The following is a 21,692-nucleotide window of genomic DNA, read 5'->3' as shown; positions in this document are numbered from 1 at the left end:
TGTCTTGGTTGAAATCAAATGCAAGAATAAAAACGTGATTGAAAGTTCAGGGGTTTGTGCATTTGCTGAAAGACCATATGGAGCTGGTTTTTAACTGTGTGGAGGGACCTAAACAGTTATTTTAAGATCTGGCCTTGGAAAGAGAAGGAATAAAATTATTCATTAAAAATGCATCACAGGCATATATATGACATACATAAAGCATCTTTATTCCTTCATATATAGCAAAGGCTCCCTGTTCAGACAAAAACGTCTTTTATTTCTGAATACCTTTTTAAACTTAATTTGAATTACATGAAAAACTGCTTATGAACTCAAACTATTTTTGCCAGCCAGGCTCTAGTGTGCAAGGAGATATGAGATTTTTAAGGAGCCCTGAACACTGACTTGACTGAGCTCTTACTAAAATTTCCATTGATTATGTGGAAGCAAATATAAGGAAGAAAATCCTCTCTCAAGTGTTCTTCAGGAATTTTATTTCATAATATCAAATCTGAGATATCATTCACAATAATTTAATCTAGATCATTCCTATTTCATTTTGTGTGATCTAATTTAACAGCCTGGTTATCCAAAAACTTAGGAGTCAATTCATCATAGGCACTGGGGACAAAGGTGGGTTTTTTACTGTGGCAGTCATACCAATAAATACATTAATGTTATGGTCCAATTACACTAAAATGAAATATTTGCTTCCTTTCTCATTAAAGTGAAAGCACAGAAGTTGTATTTCACATCAAACTGAATGACTTATTTCAGGTAGAACATTTCGTAATTGTGTCTTTGTGAGAAAAGTAACAAAGATGAAGGTTTGTATTAGCAGAGCTGCTGCTTTCAGTAGGTAACTCGGGTAGGCTTGCTCATGTGAGAGCAGTTCCCTGCCTAAGGGAATTAATTCCTCCTCCTTCGACTTCCCAATGCATATTCTAACCAGTGTGCTTTAGCAGTGCTGTCACTTTCTCTGACCAATGCCTTTCCACTTTGCTCAAATGAGCAAAGGACAAGAATTCAAGTGCCTTTCCTTTCATCTGGCAGTCACAACCAGGGGCTAGAAGGTTATTGTTATGCCCAAACTTCCTGTGAATTGTTCCATGAAAAATGGAAAAGCTACAACAGCAGGTAGTAAGGAAAAGCTATCCATTAGCAGGGTGGGACAAATGCCAGGGATGCAAAACTTTTAATCTTTACTCCAGTAGATGTACGTTTATGTAAGCAAAATTGAACAGCATCAGCAGGAATGGCTGGGACTATCCTGACTCAATAATTTACCTCTGACAGGAGACAGAGGTTTAAATCAGGATAGAATTGAAATTGGTTTCTTATGACCTACATATAAAACTCATCTTCCCACACACAGATACTCTCACTCTGCGTTTTTTTTCCTGGACAAAACTGTTAGAGAATTCATATTGAATGTAGCAACACCTCGACTACATTTTGGGTCAAAAATATAGTTACTGAAAAGCATTCATCCAGTGGTGCATATCAGCTGAAGAGAGCTGCAAGGGTAGCTGGTTACGAACAGCACTACTTGCTGCACAGGGACATGGTTACAGGTCAACATTTAATAAACTTCTTTGCTTTAGCAGATAAGAATAAATAATTGTTGTTCTGTCTCTTCTGTCTCAATAGGAGATGAAGATCCCAGTGTAGATAGCCAGAGCCAATCGAGCTCTGATAAATTTAGTTCAAAGTAAAGATAGAGCATGAACAGAGAATCTGAAGAACAGGTTTTCTATTACAAACAAGAAGACAGTTTATGATCACTGAGCTAAAGTAATAGATTAAAGGAACCAAGACATTCTTAAAGGTTGCTATAGTGATCAATAACATATATGATCAAAGAAGTGTTTATTCTTCTCAGCTTTAAAGGTTGCTCCTGTAACTATATGAAAAAAAAAAATTACTATCAGCATCATTTTGTACTTTGATAATGAAGTTGCTGCCACTTTTTGTGTTTAGAAGAGCTATTTTTATATTAAATGCGGTTGTGAAATCCTCTTGCAAACAAAAGCCTGACATCTGGTATATTTGCTAATTTTCTGAAAGACACTCTTTACAGGCTTCCAAATAAAATGGGTGAGGTGCCTGTTCTTAAACTAAGCATGTCCTTAAGTAGAATTTAAGCATGTACTTAAAGGCGTGTTTGAGTGTTCTGTAGAACTACTCCTTCTGTGATCTAATCCTTTTTGTGTTAACGGTGAAGAAAGAGGAGAAAATGCAGAAAATTTGAAGCTGAATCACACAGAATCACAGAATGGTAGGGGTTGGAAGGGACCTCTGGAGATCATCTTGTCCAACCCCCCTGCTTGAGAAGGGACACCTAGAGCAGGGGGCACAGGGGCGCATACAGGCGGGTTTTGAATGTCTGCAGGGAAGGAGACCCCACAGCCTCCCTGGGCAGCCTCTTCCACTGCTCTGGCACCCTCACAGGAAAGGAGTTTTTCTCATATTGAGCTGGAACTTCCTGTGTTCCAACTTGTGCCCATTGCCCCTTGTCCTGCCATTGGGCACTAATGAAAAGGGCCTAGTCCCATCATCCTGACACCCACCCTTTAGATATTTATACATGTTGATGAAATCCCCCCATAGTCTTCTCTCCTCCAGGCTGAACAAACCCAAGTCTCTCAGCCTTTCCTCATAAGAGAGATGTTTCGGTCCCCTGATCATCTTGGTAGCTCTCTGCTGGACTTGCTCAAGCATTTCCCGGTCCTTCTTAAACTGGGGGGCCCAAAACTGGGCAAAATAGTCCAGATGTGGTCTCACTAGGGCAGAGTAGAGGGGGAGGATAACTCCCCGCAACCTACTGGCCACACTCCTTTTAATGCACCCCAAGGATACCTTTGGCCTTCTTGGCCACAAGGACACAGTGCTGGCTCCTGGTCAGCTTGCTGCCCACCAGCACTCCCACCTCCTTCTCAACAGAGCCCCTTTCCAGTAGTTCAGCCCCCAGCCCATACTGGTGCATGGCGTTGTTCCTCCCCAGGTGCAGGACCTTGAACTTGCTCTTGTTGAATTTCATCAGGTTCCCCTGGGCCCAGCTCTCCAGCCTGTCCAGGTCTCGCTGGATGGCAGCACAGCCTGCTGGTGTGTCAGCCACTCCTCCCAGCTTGGTATCATCAGCAAACTTGCTGAGGTTACACTCTATCCCATCATCCAGGTCATTGATGAATATGTTGAACAGAACCCAGCACAGAGCCCTGGGACACACCACTAGTGACGGGCCTCCAACCAGACTCTGCTCCATTGATCATGACCCTCTGAGTTCTGTTGAACTAGTTCTCAATCCACGTCACTGTCCACTCATCCAACCCACACTTCCTTAGCTTACCTGTGAGGAGGCTATAGGAGACAGTGTCAAATGCCTTACTGAGGTCGAGATAGACAACATGCACTGCTCTCCCTTCATCGACCCAGCCAGTCACGCCATCGTAGAAGGCTATGAGATTGATCAAGCATGATCTCCCCTTGGTGAATCCATGTTGACTACTTCTGATAACCTTGTTCTCTACATGTGGAGATGACCTCCAGGATGAAGTGCTCCATCACCTTTCCAGGGCTAGAGGTGAGGCTGACTGGCCTATAGTTCCCCAGGTCCTCCTTCTTGCCCTTTTTGAAGATAGGAGTGACATTGGCTGTCCTCCAGTCCTCAGGCACCTCTCCTGTCCTCCACGACCTTTCAAAGATGATGGAGAGTGGGTCAGCAAGAACATCCGCCAGCTCCCTCAGCACTCATGGGTGCATCCCATCAGGGCCCATGGATTTGCGAGGATCCAGTTTGCATAGGTGATCTCTGACCCAGTTTTTCTCAATCGATGGTAAGTCTTCCTTTCTCCTGATTTGTCCTCTCTCCTCTGGGGGCTGGGATGCCTGAGGGCCAGCCTTAGCAGTAAAGACCGAGGCAAAGAAGGCATTCAGCAACTCCGCCTTCTCTGCATCCTACATTACCAGGGCCCCTTCCTTGTTCAGCAATGGGCCCACTGTATCCCCAGTCTTCCTTTTACTGCTGATGTATTTAAAGAAGCCCTTCTTGTTATATTTGACATGCGTTGCCAGATTTAATTCCAAGTGGCCTTCCTCGTTGCATCTCTGCACACCCTGACAACATTGCTATATTCCTCCCACGTGGCCAGTCCCTTTTTCCACATACTGTGAACCTCCTTCTTCTGTTTGAGTTTCTCCAGAAGCTTTTTGATCATCCATGTAGCTCTCCGGCTCCTCTGCCTGACTTCTTCCTCCTGGGGATGCACCAATCTTGACCTCAGAGGAAGTGGTCCTTGAATACTGTCCAGCTGGCTTGGACCCCCCTGCTTTCCAGAGCCCTAGCGCATGGGAATCCTCCTAGCAGGTCTTTGAAGAGGCCAAAGTCGGCCCTCTTGAAGTCCAAGGTTGTAACCCAACTCGTAGCCCTGCTTCTACCTCGCAGTATCCTAAACTCAACCATCTCATGGTCACTGCAGCCAAGGGTACCCCCAGCTCTCACATCCTCAACCAGCCCTTCCTTGTTTGTTAGGATAAGGTCAAGCAGCACATCTCACCTCGTTGGCTCCTCCACCACTTGCATCAAAAAGTTGTCCTTGATACTCTGCAGGAACCTTCTGGATTGTGCATGGCTCACCGTGTTGCTTTTCCAGCAAATATCAGGGTGGTTGAAGTCCCCCATGAGGACCAGGGCCTGTGAGGCTACTTCCAGCTGTCTGTAGAAGGCTTCATCAACTTCCTCTTCTTGATCAGGTGGCCTGTAGCAAATGCCCACAACAGTGCCACCCATATTTGGCTGTCCCTTAATTTTTACCCGCAAGCTCTCAATGACTGATTCTTAAGTCATTCTCCTCTTCTGGGACGCAGTTTGTAGCTTCCACAGAGCTACATTCTATAGCACTGGAATATATGACAGACAGGTTTCCAAACAAGAAGTTTGTGAGAGTAAAGAAATTTGTAACTTCTTTGAAATACAGGAGACCCTCTCCTGTACAGCATAACTCTGTACATCTCCCTTTTCTCTAACTTGGCATGTTGACAAGAAAAAAAAATAAACTGAAGCCATAGGTGTAGGTAGACTGGTAATACTAACTACGATTTTCTTACAGGAAGGTTGACTTGATTCATTAAATAAAGGTAGCCGGCAAGAGCGTCCCTGAGCTGTGTTGGACTGTGCACTATAGACGCCTCATTTCACTTGGCATTGTGTTGACTTGTCTGCCATTGTTCCCTTGCCATTGTGTGTCTTGTAGAAATAGCATAAAAATTCCATATGACACAGATAATTGTAACATTTCCTATTTTATAGCAATAGAGAGTGTATTTTGAAAATTCACAGAATCGTAGAAATTAGAGACTGAAAAAGTCATCCAGTCACCTTCCCTAACAATGTAAAATCCATTCATACAATGCATCTTTCAGTCTTTCATCTGATTTAATTTTAAGTACTTAATGTAATGTGGCTTTTATCACCTCCCATTGGAAACCAGCTTTAGTGCTTCGTGGATCTTACTGTGAGGATGCTTTTCCTCGTAATTCTGATGTGTTTTCACTCCTCAGTATGCCGCATTAATCAAATAAATGCAGGATGCATATAAATTGCTATAGTATATAATAATTCTGTACTTTATAGAAAAAGCAGGAAAGCCTCCAATCTATCATGCATGAAATTACATTTTCTGTGTCATTACAAGGAACCTTTCTTTGAATTAATCTTAAACATTCTAAGGAAAATTTCTGAATACAGGAACTGGAGGCAGAAAGAGTCAAACTGATGGAAGAAGTGACGTCTAACAAGAGGAAAATGCAGGAGCTTGAAGATAATCTACTCTTCCGCCTAACCAGTACGGAGGGCTCTTTGGTTGAAGATGAGTCTCTGATAGAAGTCCTAAGAAGCACTAAAACAACAGCGGAAGAGGTGAATTTTGAGTGCATTGCAAATACATTTTGTAATTGTAATTTGAAGATTATTTGTAGACAGATTTTTTTTCTGATTTTGTTTTTTCCATTCAGAACCGCTATATCACATCTGACTTCCTAACAAATAAATGGTAGAAACACTATAATTTTTTTCTTCCTAAAATATTGCAAAATTAAACTGTTACCTGGATACCGCTTTATGTTCCAGGCATACTTTGCAGGCGTAAGCTTGAATCAAATCCCATTGTATTTGGTGTTTGAACACATGAAGACACAATGTGTGTGTTGAAACACTGACAGAGGGAAGCAAAGCTTGACTAAAAATACCATTGTGATCTTAAGACCTTTTCTCTTTGCTTGTGCAGTGTAAATCACAAGTGACATGACTTAATCTTCATGGTCTTTCCATTAATTTTAAGGTCAGTGAAAAATTAAACATAGCAGCGGAGACAGAGGTGAAAATCAATACTGCACGTGAAGAGTATCGGCCTGTTGCTGGTCGTGGTAGCATCCTTTATTTCCTAATTGTGGAAATGAGCTTGGTTAATGTCATGTACCAAACATCCTTACGGCAGTTCCTTGGCATTTTTGACCTATCAGTGGAAAGATCTCAGAAATCTCAGATCACTGCAAAAAGGGTAGTATATGTAATCGAGCATCTCACCTATGAAGTCTTCAAGTACACAGTTCGAGGGTTGTATGAAAATCACAGATTCCTGTTTACATTGCTTCTGGCACTGAAGATTGACTTGCAGGCCAAGAAAGTTTCACACGCTGAGTTTGAGACATTGATCAAAGGTAATTTCTCTAAAAATGTTCCTGTTTGCATATGTCTGTGAACTGCCAAATTCAGATTTTGCAGTGCTTGCGATAACAGTACGTTGTATCCGGTGGATCTAATGTTTTTAAACTGGTGAGTGAAAGCCTATGTAGCCCAAGAAGGGATTAAGGGACAAATTTTCCAAAATGCAAGCAATATCGATTAATTATTATCAAAATAATGCTTAGATGAGGATATTTAACTGTTTTACATTGCAAAAGAAAGAAAAAAAAGTCCATTAGTTTGTAAGAGACCCTATAGTTTTCTCCTGTGAGCCTCTTTCTTGAGTTGCCACATACCGATGTCTGTGGGCTTGGAGACAGTCAGCAAAATCTCTTTTGATGGCTGGTGAGCAGGCATATGAATGCATGAGGACTCTACCACATTTAAGTGTCAGTATAAAAAAAAAAGGAAATCTTTTACCATGTTGTAAAACATTGCATTATGCCACCACTGTACGTCACTACTCAGACACAATGACAAAAAAAAATTCTAGTAAAGTTTATAAAATTTGATGGGGGTGGACCCCACTGTCTCCAAGATGCGGTAAGTACAATCGGGTACCGAGATAAGTACAGTCAGGTACTTGCCATCCAAATATCTCAGTTTTCTTTGCAAACACCGATTTAATGTTCAGCTTCGACTCACCTGTGTTGGAGGTGCAAATCATCATGACACTGGAGTGGTGGTTGAGCTAAGAGGCTGTTGAAGTTGCACTGTCCTGGAAATGAATGCACCATAGGTCCTTTTTATGTCTGGTGTGAAGACTTGGGTTTGAGTGTCCTTTTAGGTAGGCAGCTTCTATTCCAGCTGTACAGATGGAGAAAAAGCAGCACAAAAATTACTGGGATATCAGGTTTGGGAGGCACTGAGACCACTTCCCCAACAGTTCTTTGTTAAATTACTGTTCCATGCAAATTCTAGGTCTCCATGTCCTGGTTTACAAAGATTTTTACTCACTAAATTGTAGAAATATTTTTTATTACTTGTCATTTTTCTGTTTAACCATGGTGATTTTCCTCTATAATGCTTTTCGTTTTGCAGGAGGTGCCAGTTTGGATATGAATTCTGTGGAACCAAAACCAAAAAAGTGGATTTTTGACATGACATGGCTCAATCTCGTGCAGTTATCCAGCTTGTACCCTTTTAATCAACTTCTGGTGCAAGTTGTTAGGAATGAGAAGTCTTGGAAAGCTTGGTTTGATGAAGCAGCACCTGAAAAAGCTGTTATTCCTGATGGGTATGACAGCTTACTGGATCAATTCCGTAAACTGCTCCTTGTCCGTAGCTGGTGCCCTGATCACACTGTTGCCCAAGTAAGATATGCTTTCGTACATTGGTTAAGCCATGTGGCGTCTCCTGTAGAACTGCTAGTTCCAAACTTATGTTCTCTGAATTTGCTTTTGTCATAATATTTGTTGCAGAGTGAGCCATATTGAAAATCAGATATTGAAATCCTTATAACAAATACATGTGAAAGAATTATTAATTTATTTAATTGCAATGAATTAGAAAGGGCATTGCAAACCATTAAATGAATGGTGTTGGAGCTGTAAGAATACCATTCTGTTTGTGTGGCACTTCCAAAGTGGAGTGATGAAACTTGTAAAGCGTTTGCATTCTTCTGGTGATTCAGAAGACACATCCCTGCTTTTTCAGAGAAGAAGTGGAAAGAGAACAGTTCTTTTTGATTACAGGTGCACTAAAATAGCGGATAAACTGTTTCTGTACCCTCTATGCTGAGGAAGTAATAGTTAAGACTGTCTCATGGTAGATATTGTAAAAGAAACTGCAATAAACTAGCAGTTTCTCCACAGTCTGTGATATATGGATTTTTCTTCTCTGTGTAAGTCTAAAGAGATGTATGAGCCTGTGAGTATCCTTTTTTCAATTTTTTTTTTTTTTGTCTTTAGCTACACTGGAAAGTAGTACTTCTGATTTCCTGCATATCTCAACTTTACATGTTACATGTTGTGACAGCATTTGTGTTGTATTTAAGGGCCACCATTTTTTTGTGGACCTCTTTTTCAGCAAGACCCCTCCATCCTCCTTCCTTTTCTTCTCTTCAGCTGGTAAGAGAGAGGTATGGGAACTTCATCTGCCACGATTTAAACAGACCAAAATAATAAAGCTGCTACTGCTCATTTATGAACACTCTTATTGTCTTGTACAGCCACCTTTGAGAGTGTCTCTGAACAGTGGTTTTAAAAACTGGATTTTTAAAATTTATTTTAAGGAAAGAGAGGATCCTTTTTGTTATTATCTTCTTTATCTCTTCTTTCCTTCCTGTGTATCCCCAAGTGTTACAAAATTTTACCTCTTTTCACTAGGGCAAAAGTTACACTTAATAGTAGATGATTGAGTTATTTTTTTCTGGAATTGGCATCTTCCTCAGTCCACCTTGTTCCTGGGAGTTTCTCTCTGTAATACATACCTCAGAATCTGTGCTAGTAGTTTACACAGTTGGAAAATCGTATCAGACAAAAAACCGTTTCGCAGACCAGGATAGCTTTAGTCCTTTTAGAAAATGTCTGTGAAAAGAGGACAATAGAGGCATAGGGAAGGTTTGACCTTTAAGGATAAAGTCTGAGCTGTTTCATTTATATTTTGTAGAAACAGATATTCAGCATAAGAGACTTGAATTGGATAACCACTGGACAGGAGAATTTGTTTGAAGTTCCAACAAATATATGGAAGGTTGTAACTGGGTCAGATGAAAGATCTGTCTAATCTGCTATGCTGTAGAGACAGTGTCAACAATACATACTTAGAGGAGCTAAGAATGGGGCTGGTACAGAGAAACTCTTTTGTTTGGCTATCCACCAAGCTTTAGCAGTCAGTACTTCAGGGGCAATATCTGGGCTGTCCTCAAAGCTGACAGTGGATCTATTCTGCATGGATTTCTTCAGCTCTTTTTCAAAAACATTTAGCAGCCTCTAGCAACAATTCTCACAGGATGTCTGTTGTGTGAGCAGAATTCTTTCTTTTCTTTGCTGGAAGATTGCTATCTGAGAATTTCAATGGTTGCCTCCTGTGGACTGCAATTTTTGTTACATCAAAGTTGAAAATGAAAGTTTAGAAAGTTGTTGCCTTCCAATGTAGGTGTTGGTAAATTCCACATCAGTGATTAATGCTACATAAAAAAAATTAAATGTATATATTTCTGGTAACTTGTTTTTTTTCAGGCTCGACACTACATTGCAGAATCTCTTGGAGGGAAATATGTGGAAGGGTTTATTCTTGAAATGGAAGCAATGTGGACAGAAAGTGACTGTCGAACACCTTTGACATGCTTTTTATCAACGGGGTCTGACCCCACTGAAAATATAGAACGTCTTGCAAAATCAAAGGTATCCTCCGAAGTCAAGTTTCCTAGAGCTGATGAAGAGATTTAAAACTATTCTTTGAACAAGTAATGGTATTTCCACTTTTTATAGAAGTTCACATGATGATATTTATATTCATACCAGTGTTCTCTGGAAGTTAACTTTGGACTGGTAGCCAAAATGCATTTACTGAAGAAATGGAAATGTTACATTCTTGCTTTTTCCAGTTGTTTCATTCCAACAGGCCCTCTGTCTCTATCCAGCAGACTATGATAGTCCACGGCTCAGTGAAAGTACTTGGCTATAAGAACAAAGCAATACTTGTGGTTTACACTGTGTCGCATTCACTGTAGGAGCTGCCAGTAATTATGATTACAGGAAGATAGAGGAAAAAAATCACAAATATGGTGACATGAGAAATTAATTTGGAGACCCTGCTCTCCATCAGTTCACTTGATGGAGGGGTTCAACATTTCTTACAGCACAGCATCACTTTAAAGCACTCTGTGCTTTCTGTTTTATGGTTCACAGTGTAGATGCAAGTATAACTTTCCCAAGAAGAAGTCATTCACAGTAGATATCCATAAATTTTCCTCCCTGTTAGCATGCATTTTCATTTAGAGGCACAGGATTTGGTATGCACTAACTAAGACTTACCTGCAAAAGTAAGTCTCCAGTGGGAGTTAGTTTCTGTAATCAATGAAGAGAGGCTCCTTTGAAAGCAATTCCGAGCGCATGATTGAAACTTAACTCTGACTTGCATTGAGGAGTTGAGTATTTCTATCCCATTGGCCCTGTAAGGGGATGAGGGACACTAACCTCCTAATAGAGTCACCTGAAGTCAACTTGTCACTTAGAGTCACTCTTGCAAGGAGTGGAACAAAATGCTCTGCCATTCTGTCAAAACTTAAGCAAGACCTTAGCCTGTCTAGGGAAGTGCTGGTAGGTAGAAGGTGGCCTGTAATAATGGTAATGATAATAATAATAATTATTATTATGATTATGATAATAATAAAAAGGAAAGTAACGAGAGAGAGAAATAAAGCCCAGGAAAAAAAGGGAAAAAAACCACAAGCTATGCAACTGCTCACCACCCACCAACCAACGCTGCCGGTCCTGAGCTGTGATCTCTGTGTCCCCTGGCCAACTCCCCCCAGTTAATACACTGGGCATGACATCATATGGTACGGAATATCGCTTTGGCCAGCTTGGATCAGCTGTCCCAGCTGTGCCCCCTCCCCTCACGGCTTCTTGTGCACCTGGCCAAGCACGGGAAGCTAAAAAGTCCTTGACTAGTACAAGCACTACCTAGCAACAACTAAAACATCAGTGTGTTATCAACACTATTTTCATACTAAGTCCAAAACACAGCACTATGCCAGCTACAGTGAAGAAAAATCAACTCTATCCCGTCTAAAACCATGAGGAATATTTTATGAACAAGGCAGTATCAGCTAGGCTGTCATAAGTAGAAGTTCAACTGTAATGTCAACTGTAAATGTAAAGTTAACTGTAAAGTTTAACTCTAAAGTTCTTGTCTGATTTCTTGCGGTAAATATCTTACCACAGAGCATATAGAAACCTTTCAAATTTACAAAAGCCAACCAGATTCTGCAAATCCAACTACAAACACAGATTTATTTTTTTTTAATGTAAAAATGTGTATTAACATTGTGGGACTGGAAGAGTATTTCAGTAGTTCTCTAGCTTTTGAAAAATTTATCTAGAAAACATTTACAGTTTTCAGAAACATCTGCAAGAGCACTTTGTGTTTATTTAGCTAGTTTGTCAACAAATTGTAGTTAGTTCCTGTCTTTCTCTGGGCTTTCTCTGCTTTTTTCCAGAATAATCCTTTGACTTAACATAGGTTAGCTACACCAAGGATCTGATCTTGGTATAAAAGTGATTCTATACCTCCAAAGTATCCTTTTTTTTTTTCAACTTAATGATAGAAAACTTCCAAAAGACACGCTGGGCCTATTTTTCAGTTGATTTCCTTTTTACAGCCATGATTTGTAGTCTTAAAATGGGTTATCAGTACTGATGGTACCTCTAAGTATGATATTAACAATATAAATCAATTACCTGCAGTTGGAAATGTTTACATTTGTGACCAGATTTTATTCTGCACTCTAAAATTTAGTTGTTCAGATGGCCTTCTCCCAAAGAAATGGAAACAGTATCTGTGAACACTTACCTATATAACCTTGTTTATACACCAAGCAAGCTCTATCTTAAAACTAGTTGGATTTCTGTCCCTTTTACTTTCACCTGAAGATGGATTGAAAATTTAACTTTCTGAATTAAAATGAAGTTCATTATGCCTAGCACTTTGGCTTCATTAAAACCAGATATTTTTATTATTGTAGAGATATTTTCTTTCAGGGAATGAATCACAGAACCTTCAAAAGAACTGTCAGGGACACTCTAGTGACTAAAATTATAGTATTTTCATCTGGATAGTGAAGTATTAAGATGATGCAGATATTTTGGTATGACTCACCATTGAGAGAAACACTCTGTACACAAACATTTTGATAGAGTTCTTTCAGAAGGAGTAAAATTAGGACAACCCATAGTGAAGAAGACTTTTCTCCTTGTCTTCATGTTTCTATAACTTTTAATGGTTGTATGTTTGAGAGGTAATATTGCTGAGAAAAGCAAATTATGAGCACATGCTTTGTTAGGGAATAATGTACCCACTGAATATTTATGCAGTCTGCAGGGGTAGTCACAGTCTTTGACTTAACGGGGGTGCTAGCTCTACTTAGATACATCTTCGAAAAGGTAACATTTTTGTTCCTCCAGCACACACGCAACTTCACAAGCTATTTAGCTTTGCTTCTTTTAGCTGCAGTTTCAGGTTTTACTGACCTGAGAGCAGTATTTGACTGCTTTCTTATCTTTGGCATTCTCTTCTTAAACCTTTTGCTGGGATGTGGGGGTTCATATACAGGAGCTGTATTTATACTGTTCAGTAAAATCAGGTCAGGGCCTGTTCTCTGACCCTAAGGCCAAATGACCCAGCACAGCTTGAGTCCATGCACTTAACTTTTTTCTCCTGCAAAAGTAGGGCAGCCTCATCCACACTGTTTAGGACTGGATGGCTTCCTTCTTTGTTGTTTCACAGGGAGAGAGTCCCAGTAGCAGGAATACATAAGACTAACCTTTGTAGCTCTCAGCTAGCTGAAGATAGGCCCAGATTGATAAGTCTTTATGCAGTTTATCGCTCACAGCATGAGGGATACTCAGCTGTAGGTGTTAAACATGAAACTGTCCATGAAACTAAGTCTTTTCATCAATTTCCTTGTCCTCAGCATGTATATAGAATAATCTGCTCACCTGGGTTTGATAATTCTGTTTTTCCCTGGTAGGAGTCAGGCAGGCAACCTAAACCAGGGGACTTAATAAGAACAAGGGTAGTAAGAACAATGAGTAAGAGGGGGTCTGCCTGCATGCTATTTACAGACTTGTATGGTCCTGATCACAACCTCATCAGCTTGACTTTTTCAGATACCCTTGTAAGAGCTTGTATCATCATCTGTTTTTTTCTGAACAACTGGCTTTCTTCTCCCATGGCCTCTGGAGGAAAGACTCCATAAATTTCCAGAATTCTTGTGTTTGCATTTATAAGCTTTCTCTCTTCTGAATCCAGAAAACTAACAGCTAGAAAACTAGCTAAAGCTAGAAGAGCACCAAACTAGAATCCTCTGAATCAGTGGCTCCACAGCTGCCAATTAACAATACAGGATATTTGCTAAGGAATGATTTAACGTAAACCAGTCTTTCCTGTCCTGCCTGCTTACTTGACAGTTCTCTGTTAGATGAAACAAATATGTTCAGACACTAAAAAGACACCAAAATTGTTGGCTTTACTCTGTGCATTAGTTATTATGTGGAGCCTTAATATCTGTCCATCTCAAGATAGTCCACATCATACAAAACAGAATAGTCAGGCAGCTATGTTGCTGTGTGTATGTCCTGCTTTATTGGGGAAAGCGAAGAAAAGGACGGGGAAATGTTTCAGTTGTCTTATCCCATTGTCAGACCTGCAAAAAAAGTTTATGTCCAGTGGGTGTAGTTTTTTCAGCAGGTGGAAGAAAAGAGCAACATGAAGGGTTTTGCTTTTTTGTTTACTCTATTTTAATATAAACAGTCTCCACTGATAGTAGTGGTTTTCTTCGTGGCACAATGTCACTACACATGGACCTACAGAAGCAATACATCATGTGTATAGTCATTCTACAGAACTCTATATGAAGGAAACTTTCTTTTTTCCTTGCAGAACATTCCCTGTCGTGCCATTTCAATGGGTCAGGGCCAGGAAGTCCACGCAAGGCGCCTGTTAAATCAGTGCATGCAAGATGGAGGATGGCTCCTTCTACAGAACTGCCACCTTGGCTTGGAGTTTCTTAGTGAATTGATGGACATCATCACAACAACAGAATCTATAAGTGAAGGTTTCAGGACCTGGATCACTACAGAGGCTCACCCAGACTTTCCTATTAATCTTTTACAGTCCTCTATCAAATTTACCAATGAACCCCCTCAAGGTAGGAAACCATACATTTTTTTAGTTTTGGGGCTTGCTTTCTGTAGCCCCCGCCATACCACTATACTCTGTGCAGTGTTTTAGTTTTTATTCTCCATTGTTTCATTAGCTAAATACAGCACTGTGTAAGTCAGTCTTGCGATGTGTAAAGCATGAATCGTTGGGGGAAAAAATTTATATTGTTTGGTTTTGTAACAGAAATTGATAGTGATTTTGTTGTTTGTGTAGAACCTGTGGAGAATGCCAGGTGAGTGGTCCTTTGTTAAGCTTAGTATGCTTCATCACTCTCTCCTTTCTGTCCTGTTGACCCCACCCAAGGCTGCAGAGGGGGACCGATCCTGTGCTCTCTTCCTTACCCATAAGGAAAAGGAAGGACTCTTCTGAACACCCAACCTCAACCTCCCAAGCTGCAGTATATAGCTGTGGCTATATACCCCTTAGGCTCTGTCACAGGCAAAACAGTTTATAACAACCCATAGTGGATCCACTATAGTGGGGTTTACTTATGAAATGATGAAATTAGGGCTTTTATGCTACTTACTTATTTTACACACTCACTCTTTCATGCCTCCTGTATTGCATCCATTTCTGCTTGACTTCCCTTCCCATTGGAGAGATTGCTGCTGTTCCAGGAAAGTTGGGCAGAAAGTCAGATTGGCTTCATGCTGTGCAGTTACTTGCACACCAGTCTTGGACATTACAGGCCTAGGTCCCTGAGCATCCCCTGGCATTTTCCTCCGTGCTTCTCCCCTACCTCCAGGATCTTTCCCCACTTTCAGGAGATTTCCTCAAGCTAGGATATTAATGTCACGCTTTCTGGGCCTCTAAGCCTCCAGTTTTCCTAACCTAAGTAGTCTATGTGCAGAAGCACAATGTGTGATCAGCATCCTAACTGGCAGTTCTGACTCATGTTTCTGTATTAATTGGAGGTTTCAGGATGTTTCATTTTTTTGCAGCCTGTACCATTTGCAGCTAGCAAGTATCAGGTTTGCCCCAAAGAGTTCAAAATTTCAGTTTTGGACAGCCACCATCCCTCATGCATGCACGCATGCATGCACTGCCACCTTTCAGTCTTCACAGTTTAAGCTGTTTTTTGCATACCACAGCCTCCTCTTCATAGACTAAGCAAACTCAGCCTTCTTGTCCTACCTTTGTAGGTCATGCATTCTCAGTATATGATCACCTTTATTCCCCCATCCAGTTTCTCCACACCTCCCTTGTGTGCCAAATGTGGGCAATATATCTTAGCCTGATCAGTGCTAAGTGGAAAGTGATAAGAACCTCCTTCAGTCTGCTGGCTGTGCTTCTTCTAAGGCAGCCCACTGTCTGGGTTGCCTTATTTGCAAGAAGAGTGCAATTTTGGCTTATAGTCAACTACCATCTGCGATAACCCTGAGGTGCTTAGCAGTAGATCTCAGCTAGTAGATCTCAGTTTGTACGAATGCATGGGGTTGTTGTGCTGCAGGTGTAGAACTTCACACTTCTCCTTGTTGAACTTCATGCAGGTTTTGTTGGCCAGGTCTTCCTCTCTCACTAGATCCCTCTGGACTGATGCCATTTAGTATGTTAGCCACACTCTCTAATTTAATATTGTCTGCAAAGTGTTGAGGTTGCCTTTTGTCTCTTTATCCAAGCCACTGATGAAGATATTGAACATTATCTCTCCCTGGTGTACTTTGCTTTTTTTTCTGGATGCTGGGATATCTTAAGCCATTAATTACTATTCTTTGAACCTAGTAACCAGCATGCTAGCCTCCTACAATAAGATGATTGGTTTAGTGGATGAGGGGAGAGCATAGGGTGTTGTTTATCTTGACTTGAAGAAGGCTTTTGACACAGCCCCCCAGTACATCCTCATAGACATACTGATGAAGTAGGCATTACAGAAGTGGACTGTAAGGTGGACTGAAAATTGTGTGAACTCCTAGGCTCAAAGGGTTGTGGTCAGCTGCACAAATCCAGCTGGAGAGCTGTCACCAGTGATGTACCCCAGGGGTCAATACTGGGGCCAGCAGTGGTTAAAATTTTCACTAATGACCTGGATGATGGGACACCCTCAGCAAGTTTATAGTTGATACAAAGTGGAAATAATGGGCTGATACACCAGAAGGTCATGTTGTTGTTCAGTGGGAGTTTCACAGGCTGGAGAAATGGTCTGACAGGAATCTGCTGAACTTCGACGCAGGGAAATGCCAAGTACTCCCCCTGTGGAGAAGGAACATCATGCACTCACATGACTGGGCTGACCTGCTATAAAGCAGCTTTGCAGAAAAGTACCTGGGGTTCCTGATGGAAATTAAGTGGAACATGAGCCAGCAATATGCCCTTGGAGCAAAGATGGTATTCAACATCCTCAGCTGCATTAGGAAGATAATTTCCAGCAGGTTGAGGGAGGTGAGTCTTCTCTACTCAACCATGGTGAGAGCATATTTGGAGTGGTGTGTCCAGGTCTGGCCTCCCCAGGGCAAGAAAGTCATGGACAGAATGACTCCAGTGAGAGGCCACAAAGATTCTGAAGGAATTGGAGAACATGACATATGAGGAGAGGCTAAGATACCTATGATTATTTAACCTGGAGGAGAGAAGGGGTATCTTACCAATGTATATAAATATGTGATGGGAGTAAGTAAAGAAAACAGCGAGACTTTTCTCAGTGGTGCCAAGTGACAGAAAGAGAGGTGATGGACACAAATGGAAATCCAGGAAATTTCACTTCAGCATCAGAAAAAACTTAACCCATTGTGAGGGTGGTCAAATACTGGAACAGCTTGTTCAGTGAGTTTGTAGACTCCATCCTCAAAACCCACAGGGACAAGGTGTTGAAAAACCAGGTCTAGTTGACCCTGCTTTGAGAAGGGGTGTTCCGCAAAGTGACCTCCAGAAGTCCTTTCCAACCTCAACTATTTGGTGTTTTTCTGTGTGATATGAAAACACCCAGCTTTCCAAAGTAGTTGCTCCTTACCTGTTGCTCTCCTGCTGTTGAATGTCTCTCTTACCCAAACTATGCTGCTACCTGCAGACATCTTTTATATGTTTATAGAAGCAAGTTACTACCCTGCCTTATATCTACTCATTATCTATGATGAGGGAAGGTTACTTTGTATTTTGGACTATGGCAGAAAGAAATCCTCAGGCCTGATGCTTATTTTGTCTTTTAACTCCCTCATCTTTAACTAACTGTGTAATACATTAAATTGCCCTTCATTTATATATATGTGTTGCCACTGATTTCAGTTAATGAAGTCAGTAGGAGCTGAGAAATTTTATCCAAGGTCATATTTAATGCCTCAATCATTTACACCTCTTATTTCAGTATTCATCTTCCTCTGAACATTAGTAAGATGTCTACAAAATGTCTGATCTTGTGAAAGGCATCTTGTTGCAGTGTATATATTCCAGTCCCAAGAGCAGTTAGCCTGCTGTTGAAAATGTCTTACTTATTTCTCCTCACCCCCTTTTAATTCAGTGCTCAGCATCTTTTTATTGTACTATGATCTTTCAAATGATTATTCAGATGATATCATTCAAATGATAACAGCCTGTAGTTCCAAGAGGCTATTTTATAAGTCAGGTTATGGCCAATTTACAGCTTGCAGTTAGTGAAAGAAATATGCCCAGTGTAACAGTTCAAGTTAGGATGAAATATAAACAGTTTTAGTTTTCTGACACTGTCCTGCCACATGGTAGCACAATGTGATAAGACACTTCTGTTTGATTACTTTGTCTTGATTTTGGAACTCTTATGATATCCTTAGAATATTTTGAAAAGCTATTTGTTTGAATATTGTTCTACAGGATCTTTGTGAAGTAGGAAAGAAGCCAAAGGGTTTTTATTGTGTCATAGGAAGTATGATGACTTGGACAATCTATTCACTGCACTTGAATTCTGTCTTTTTAGCCTTGTGTTAAGCTGATTAGGTGGAAGATATCGTAAGAGGGACTTGGTGACAGTAACTCATGCTCAGTGTTGTGTGCCAAAGGCAGATGATGCTTCAGTAGCGCTGCCTGAAAGCATCTGGGAGTAGTGGAGCTTACATATTCCAGGGAAGCTGAGACTGTATTAATATCATCTGCCTAAAGCTGTTATGGGATACAAAATGTCAGTGCTCAAACAAAACTCCCCAAGAATTAGTATTTCCACTATGAATTTAGGTTCTTGTCTCATCAGCTTTGTGCCTGTATGCCAGTTTGAGAAGCTGCATATAGAATTTTGGGATTGTTATAAGAATGAAATCTAAATAAAATTCTCTTCAGTAGAACTAAAATCTCATTTTATATGTAAATAATGAAATACAAACTCTTGAATATTTAGTGCTATATTTCATATGACGTTAGGTGTCTTTTTGATTGCCATATAGTTGCTGAATAGTTATGTTTATATTACAGTTGTATTGATAACATTTAGGTATGATTACTTAATTGTAATTCCTTCCAGACTCTTGAACTCGATTTGGTGTGTCATCTACCTGAAACAAAAAGTAACTGAAGTTTGCCTGCTATGACGAGCTGAACAGATAATTGATTCAGAGAGATTATTTGAGGTTATAAATAACATGATACTCAAAATTGGAATAGAGAATTCTGCTTAACAGAAGTTGGACTTACAGGTTCCATACATTTTTTTTCTCATATATTACATTTTTGTACTTATTTTCTAGGTGTGAAAGCTGGCTTAAAACGAACATACTCAGCTGTTACTCAGGATCACCTAGAAGTGAGCAACATGCCACAGTGGAAACCATTGCTATACGCTGTAGCATTTCTTCACACAACTGTTCAGGTTTAAAAATGTGTTTCTTTTCTTCTGTCATAAAGCCATGTTTCACTTATTAATGCACCATGTTATTAAATGAAAAACATGTTTAAATGGAAATCCCATGTTGGTAAACTAAGACAAATAAAATAAGAAAGAAAACAACACACTTCTATTACTGCAACTGTCTTAGAATTCTGCTTATGTTGATCTTATACCTCCAACAGGGATGATATTTCAGAGGAAAAAAGAACAGTCACCAGTGATTAATTCGTATACTCTTCTGTTAAAGTCTTTGGGCCTGGCTGTGTGATCTGTCTTTCAACTAACTGGTTTTTTACTAATATTTTAAATCATAAAAGCACATTAAAGAAATTTACAGCTTGGGTTGGAAAACCATAGTCTTAAAACTGCTGCTTTTACAATGAGAAGGGCTAAAAGGGTGAATATAAATCCTTCCCGCACTGAAACCTGTAGGAGGAAATGAAGGTAGAAGATGATTTTGGGTCTTGCCTTTCAGGACTTCCATTAAAGAAAGTGCATTATGGATTAACCACAACTTTTCATCATTCTATTGGTAGATTTTTGCAATATCCTTAGTTTATATTTGGTGCCTAGTTAATTTAACTATGTGGCATCCATACACTGATACATTGTGGTCAAATGGAAGCCTCGAAAAGTATGCTTGTCTTTGGCCCATCACTTCTTTCTTGGTGGAAGTTAAGAATGTTTAAATACCAGATATTGCCCTAACAACTACATACTGCCAGCTCCATCCATAAATGATTCACTAAGAAGCAGCTCTTTCTACTTGCATCTGCACCATGCAGAGGTATCAGTGGTACAAATACACCTAGTCCATAGGAGGACCACAGACAATGGTCATGGCTGACGAGCTTGGACATCCTTTCCTAAAACAGTAGCTTTATTTTTGAAATTCAAAAACTATAGTTCTATATATCTGAATCTCACAGATTCACTACACTTAAAAAAGAGGAATTTTCCTTTGTGAAAATGTTAATATTCCTATTCTTTGTTCATATCTCTCTACTGATGATGATAAATGAAGAGATATTTAACTACTAGATAATCAATCAAGCATTTGGCCTTGTGTGTGTTAAGAGAAGAATAATTTATTTTAAATTGGTGAAATACAGCCCCAGCTAGAATACACTGTTCTTAGCATATTTCATGTATTCTTCTGTATTTAATGTTTCTTTACAATTACTATCAATCAGCCTTTTACCTTTAACTCTATTTTACAGGAAAGACGAAAGTTTGGTCCATTGGGCTGGAATATTCCTTATGAATTTAATCAGGCAGACTTCACAGCCAGCGTGCAATTTGTTCAAAATCATTTGGATGATATGGACATTAAACGTGGAGTGAACTGGAGCTGTGTTCGCTATATGCTTGGAGAAGTACAGTATGGCGGCCGTGTAACTGATGACCTTGACAAAGCACTGCTGAATACATATGCAAGAGTGTGGTTTGGGGAGCATATGTTTAGTGAAAAATTTTGTTTCTACAAAGATTATGTTATTCCAAAAGGGAAAACAGTTGAAGACTATCTCCAGTACATAGAGCAATTGCCAGTGATTGATACACCTGAGGTAAAATATTTTGATATATTAAAGGGAGTTTTTGTTAGATAAATAATTTAGTCAGGTATATTTTCCAGATCCATGAATGTATAAGTCAAGATTAGCAGGCAGACCATTACAGTGGCTATCTAGTGTAAATCTGCTGACCACAAAGAGGTAGATGAGGCCTTCTTCAGACGATTGGAAGATGGCTTACATTCACAGACCATGGTCCTCATGGAGGACTTCAATGATGCTAATTACCTGCTGGAAGGGTGATATAGCAGGGTTCATGCAGGCTAGGAGATTTCTTGAGTGAATTAATGACAACTTCCTGGCACAGGTAACTGAGGAGCCAACAAAGGTGCTTGGCTGGACCTGATACTTATGAGCAAGGAAGAACTGGTCAGGGATGTGAAATCCAGAGGCAGCCTTGACCACAATGACCAATGGTGGAGTTCAGGATCCTAAAAGGAGGGAGTAAAGCAAAAAGCAGGACCACAGCCCTGGATTTCAGGAGAGCAGACTTCAACCTCTTTAGAGGTTTCTTCCAGGCTTGGAAGAATCCCATGGGATATGGCTCTGGAGATAAGAATGGTCCAGGAGAACTGTTTTATATTCAGGGATCACCTCCTGCAAGCTCAAGAAAGAGCTATCCTAACAAGTAGGAAGTCAAAGGCAGCAGGAGGCCTGAATGGATGAACAAGAAGCTCCTAAGTGAATTCGGACATAAAAAGGAAGAGTACAAGAGGTGAGC

General features: G+C 40.2%; 1 protein-coding gene across 1 annotated transcript in view; it reads left to right on the top strand.

Annotated features, from left to right (window-relative positions):
• LOC142053209 (dynein axonemal heavy chain 5-like) overlaps positions 1-21,692 on the top strand; it is a 178,601-nt gene that overhangs the window by 123,892 nt on the left and 33,017 nt on the right. The window contains exons 65-71 of the mRNA XM_075084498.1: positions 5,729-5,899; positions 6,321-6,699; positions 7,766-8,037; positions 9,907-10,071; positions 14,333-14,600; positions 19,258-19,379; positions 20,618-20,965. Coding sequence (XP_074940599.1) covers positions 5,729-5,899; positions 6,321-6,699; positions 7,766-8,037; positions 9,907-10,071; positions 14,333-14,600; positions 19,258-19,379; positions 20,618-20,965 — 1,725 coding nt within the window. The remainder of the gene's footprint in view (positions 1-5,728; positions 5,900-6,320; positions 6,700-7,765; positions 8,038-9,906; positions 10,072-14,332; positions 14,601-19,257; positions 19,380-20,617; positions 20,966-21,692) is intronic.

The sequence above is a fragment of the Phalacrocorax aristotelis genome, chromosome 2 (genome assembly GCF_949628215.1).
Source record: "Phalacrocorax aristotelis chromosome 2, bGulAri2.1, whole genome shotgun sequence".
In the NCBI taxonomy this organism is placed as follows: Eukaryota; Metazoa; Chordata; class Aves; order Suliformes; family Phalacrocoracidae; genus Phalacrocorax; species Phalacrocorax aristotelis.
Note: the sequence above shows the minus strand (reverse complement) of the source record. Positions and strands in the feature narration are given on the sequence as shown.